The following is a 6000-nucleotide window of genomic DNA, read 5'->3' on the forward strand; positions in this document are numbered from 1 at the left end:
TCCTCCTGTTTTGTCAGGAAAGGGAAGCCCTTTCCTAAACATCAATAGCACACTTTTTTCAGGGGAGGCGGTGCTTAACGTCGCAATGACATGACATGCAATCTTGGGGCTCCAGGATTGAAGTCGATATCTCTGTTCCTGGACAATACTTTTGGACCTAAACTGTTCTGAAGTGATAGAGAAGAGCATGTCCTGCTGATCTCAGGGACATCGCAAAGACCCTGATTAATCCAGGAGAAAGCTCTTTTTGCCAGCTACAAGAGAAGCAGCTAAAAAGGCTGCAGAAGGTTGGGACAAGCCCCTGAAACAGAAGCAGTACAAGAGAGACAGTGTGTTGAAATAGTGAGAATTTTTTTTTATTATTAGAGGAGGGAAAACCCAAAAGACTTGGAGTTTAAAATAAAATTGAATACAGAAGAAAATAAGTGGCGAATTAACCCTGGTTTAAAACTATCATGTTATACTTTACTTTACTAACAAACCTTAACTTTGTTTGTTTTCTATGGATGGACTTTTTACAAATGCATCTTACTTTTAAACTTGATTGGTCTCTTTTTTTCCTTCTTGCTCTATACTTTTTCCATTTTTTGTATTCATGGATTAAAAGTTTCTTCTCTGGTAAGGCTTGATCTGAGCATAATTTTTAAACAGGCAAAAACAGAGGGAAAAGAGGTAACACTGCCATCTAGTGGCTAGAGGCTTGGCAATATCTGATATTACTATTACTATAGGCTTTGTTTACGGAAAAGGTCAGTGGAATATGTTTTGTTTATACAGGTGTTCCTTTGAAGGAAAGAGAAAGCTTTGATTTGAAAAATTCCACTGAATTTGTTTGAAACCTAAAAAGTCTCGGATGTTTTGGCAGTGTTTATAACCTGGAAAATGGCACAATGTGAAGAAGAAAAGGCACTAACTTTGCAAAGAATTGTCTTAGAAATTCAAAAAGTTTTAATAATCACAGAGAGAATTGAAAAGAGATTTGAAATTATAGATCAAAATACAGAAAGTACAGGAACAGTGATGAAGTTTGAGGACAGAGCTCAAAAAATCACAGAGACATATGAAAGTGATAAGAAAATTATTGACACTGACAGGAAACTGAGAGTGGAGGGAAATGACAAGTGTGAAATATGAAAAGGAGAGATCGATGAACTGGAACTTTATTTCAGATGTCAGAATGTAGATGAAGAAAGGAGAGAAAATATGGCAGAAATAATGAGAGTAATCTCAGCAGAAGCACTAATGATAACAAAAGTTAAGCTGATAAAAGGAGCAGATAGAGGGTTTCGAATCCTTATAAGACATGCAATGAACAACAAGTTCTTAAGAGAAATCCACAGAAGACTTATCAAGAAAACACTTAGAATACAAACTTTACAAATGGCAAGAGATATTGGACTACACTATTTTTGGAAAGATACAGGATGATGAAATGAAATGTCTCAATAAAATTTAGTTAAATGTAGTTAAATTTTGAGTGCTATGTACAACATAATAATAGCGATAGTCAAATAAATGATTAATTATGATAAAGCATTTATATATACTAGATTGATAATATGAAATTTTATACAAACTGTAAGTGAGGATTATGGAGATGATGTTGAAAAGCCTTTTTATAAAAGATAAACAATTCTATATAGAATAGAATATAAAGATGTAATATCATTGGATAATTTCAGGGTAATGTAATGAAATGCCATAATATAAATTTACTTCAAATTTAATATGCCTTATGTTGAAAGGATGTAATAATAGCTAGGCTTAATGGATGTTTAATAATTATAACAATTTGTATATATGTATATTAGATTGATGATACTAATAATGGGGAAAAACATGGAATTGAAAATTATTACAGAATGTTATCAATGCTAAAATAATAGAATGACTTAGAATAGGATAAAAAATAACTCTTTTTTATTGGATATATTGAAGATGATATAATGAATCATAATATAAACGGTTATATATTTAGAATATTTTGTTTAAAATGAAGAAACAATAGTGATAATCAAACAAAGGAAGCATAATAACAATGTATACAAAGATATTTGGTTGACAATATGTGTATTTTGATAAAATTCAAGTGATGACTATGGAAAGGACGCAGAAAGACCTTGTAACCAATCGACACACTGTATGTAGTTTAAGAGGCTTTTATGTTATATGTGTTGTGCGTTTGTGTTTGTTTGAAAATAAAAAAATTATTTAAAAAATAGCACACTTTTTTTCTCCAGTTTTTTTTTACATCGTTCCTGAAGATCTACCTATTCCACATTGCCTTTGACTTTCCTTCAAACCTTAATTACACTCAACTAATATGTTGAATTTTCCTCTCCTCTTTTGTTCTTCCTTGTTTACTGTTCATTTACTGGTAAAATCCAGATTCTATTCCTGCTACCTCTGAAGTTTTAACATATACTTTAAATAATCCAATATTGATTTTCTTTTTTAAAATTTGGTTTTGTAATTTTTTTTAAAAAAATTGCCCCTTCATGGGCCCCCTTTGAGTTCCATGGGCCCCGGAACAATGTACCGGCTGCACCCCCCCCCCTCTCCTCAGGCCTGTATGTAGCAATCAGAGACCAGTGTCTTATGGCTTCACTCTACAAGACTAGTTCAAATGAAGATGAACAGCCTCCAGAGTGCCTCTCTAAGGAGATCTGCTTCATATTATCCAACCATTTCATTCCTCACACTTCTTTATCACACACCAATCCACTCCCTTCTCTTGTAAAATATGCTCTACTAACTCTAACTGAAACTTCTTCAGTCCACCAGCTCACACAAGAAATATTCTCAGCTGCACATTGTTAACTTTATCTCTTACACATGAAGGATGGAGGGATGGAAGGAAGGAAGGAAGGAAAGCAAGTAAGCAAATTTAAGGTTCAACGTAGAAAAATATCAAGGTCATGGAATTATTATGGTGTGCTAATGGCTAGTGGAGAAGGGTCCATGGTATCCCATGCTATATGTGGGCCTGTGATCAAATGACACCTCCTTTCTTTCCTCGATCATCACCTTTCTTAGCAAGGTGTTTTTATTTCCATTATTGTGAATAAAATCGACATCTTTTTAATCTATTTTTGTAATTTAAAAAAAGGATATTAACAAAAAAAACTTTCAGCTCTTTCCATTAGGATGTATGTCTTACAAGGAGTTTCCGTAGAGCTGCTATAACATCTCGGTTCCGTAAGCTATAGATAAAAGGGTTCAGCATTGGAGGGACAACTGTGATGCAAATTGAATAAATCATGGACTTACGGGCTGAGTAAGAAGACACAGGAGTACTGTATGTCAGGATACTTGCCCCATAGAAGATGCTCACGACACATAAATGGGACAAGCAGGTGCCCAATGCTTTGTGTCTTCCCTCAATTGAGTGCATGTTCAAAATCTGCACAAGAATGGCTAGATATGAGAAGATAATCACTAAGATGGGCAAGAGAATTATCAACACATTGTCAACGTATATTATTTTTTCAAACCCAGATGTATCAGCACATGTTAGTTTCATCAAAGCTGGGAATTCACAGACAAAATGGTCATTTACATTTGACCTACAGTAAGGTAGCGATTGTACATAAATCGCTATGACCATAATGATAAGCGATGAAGAAGACCAGATTCCTACACTCATGAGGAGGCAGATGGTTCTCCTCATAAGAATTGGGTACTGCAAGGGTCTGCAGATGGCCACATACCTGTCATATGACATGACAGTCAAAAGGTAACATTCTGAGGTCCCCATGGTCAGAGTTAAAAAAATCTGTGATATGCAGCCTCCCAGAGAAATAGTGGTTCTTTGAGTTAAAAAAATGACTGACATTTTAGGGACTACAATGAGGATTTGGCCCATATCCACACAGGACAGTTGGCTCAGGAAGAAGTACATGGGGGTATGAAGTGAGGCGTCCATCTGGATTAGAAAGAGGAGAAGGGAGTTTCCCATCAGAGCAATAAGACTCATAAACAGAACAACGACAAAGAAAACAGTGGGAGCTTTCAGGTGACTAAGTCCAATTAGATGAAATTCTGTCCATGAAGTTACATTATCGTTTCCCATGGTGTTTTTGTTTGGCTGGATTTGTGCTCAAGACTGAAAGACAAAGTTTATAAGGGTCATTGAAATACCAGTAAAAATAATTGAGTTAAAATATAGTCAGAAATATCATACAGTATTTCAAGGTTTTTTGTGCTAATAGAGATGTGGTTTCTTGTATATCTCTTACAGTATATCCCTTATGAATGGTTTTAATGCTTTTTAAAAAAAATAAGTTCATTTCAGTGGAAGGGATATGGTGTTCAGAGTTACTTTCATTTAAATGAGCCATTGCAAAAATCTCTGAATCGGATGGGTTTGAAACATCTAGGATGATCTACGGTACTTTCTACCACACTCACCTAGCTTGACAAATGTGCTTAAATGCGCAGTAAAACATTTTAAACAAAGAGCTGGTATGTTATGTGGCTAAAATATTTGAATGGGCTTTAGAAGTACCAATAAAGGAGAATATTTGTAGCCCAGGGCCAAAATGAGGGGCCCTTTACTTGCACTGATGAGGAGAGACATGATAGCAGTGTTCCAATATCTCAGGGGCTGCCACAAAGAAGAGGGAGTCAAGCTATTCTCCAAGGCACCTGAGGACAGAACAAGAAGCAACTAATCAAAGAGAGAAGCAACCTAGAACTAAGGAGAAATTTCTTGACAGAACAATTAATCAGTGGAACAATTTGCCTCCAGGAGTTGTGAATGCTCCAACGCTGGAAGTTTTTAAGAAGAGACTGGACAGTCATTTGTCTGAAGTGGTGTAGGGTTTCCCGCCTAAGCAGGGGGTTGGACTAGAAGACCTCCAAGTTCCCTTCCAACTATTCTATTCTATGTTACCTAGTTTGGGTAATGAAACGTCTGCAAGAAAACCTCCAGGCTCAGAGAGAACCAAGGACCCTTTTCTCAGCTTTGGACTCATTGAGTAATATTAGGCCAAACTCAATCTTTCAGTCCCAACCATTAAGCAGGATTTTTCTTCAAAGCATAGTGTGTAATATCTTATTGGAAAGGTAGCGTGCATATGGAATCATCAATAGAAATACAACCAATAAAACCTGCTTATGAAAGATGCCTGGTTCAAGGTTTGCTTTGTTCATTTAGAGGCAGAAATAAGAACCAGTACAAAAAAGCCAAATTTAAATCTATATCCCATATGCTTAATTTCAATAAAATTAACAATAAAGTATTGCTTAATGCTGTCTAATTGAAAACATAATTGTCAAAAGATGGCTAGATTATTCTGCTAGCAAAATAATTTTCAGCGTCTGAATATGATTATTTTTTTAATAAACACTAATTTTTAAAAACTAACTTGTTATAGGAAAGTTAGAAAGGTTTCTAATGGGAAATATAGGCAGAACTATATTGCCCACTCCACTTTTACATCTACTTGGAAAACAAAACACACGTACACACACACATACTTCCTACCTTCCTACGTCCATGCGTTAAGAGGAAGAGAATTGTTTGGATCTTAAGAAAATTAAGTTTTCAGTTATTTTAAGTTTTATGCTAATAAAAAGATTGATGTTGTTACTCTTCAGTCCTAACTTTTCCACTCTGGAGTATGTTGATTTGTGGAAAAAGACTGGTATAAGATTAACAGAAGTATCTGCCAGAATCTAGATCTATATAGCTTAAGTCAGTGATGGCGAACCTTTTTTGGCTGGCGTGCCACAAGTGGGGGGAGCGCAGGGGGGTCGAGTGCGGGCGTGCCCCACCCATAATGCAACGCGCGACCCCCTCAGTGCGCATGCACGCACAATGCGTGACCCCCCCATTTTTACATTTTTCTTGCCCTCCCCAGGCTCCAGGGGCTTTATAGGAGCCTTGGGAGGGCGAAAAGAGCCTCCCCCGACCCCCCGGAGGCCCTCCGGAGGCTTCAGGGACTGTCCGGAGGCTTCCCTGAAGCCTTCGGAGCGCTTAAAACCACCCTCCGAGCA

At 36.6% G+C, this 6000-nt stretch overlaps 1 protein-coding gene across 1 annotated transcript; it reads right to left on the bottom strand.

Annotated features, from left to right (window-relative positions):
* Positions 1-3142: 3142 nt before the first annotated feature.
* Positions 3143-4072, bottom strand: LOC309384153 (olfactory receptor 2T2-like; the record flags this gene model as incomplete). The annotated part of the gene is made up of 1 exon (XM_081937357.1): positions 3143-4072. One exon carries the CDS (start codon positions 4070-4072, stop codon positions 3143-3145), a length of 930 nt encoding a protein of 309 aa, XP_081793483.1.
* Between the last annotated feature and the right edge of the window lie 1928 nt (positions 4073-6000).

This window comes from Natrix helvetica (assembly GCF_964273705.1).
Source record: "Natrix helvetica genome assembly, chromosome: 1".
Taxonomy (NCBI): Eukaryota; Metazoa; Chordata; class Lepidosauria; order Squamata; family Natricidae; genus Natrix; species Natrix helvetica.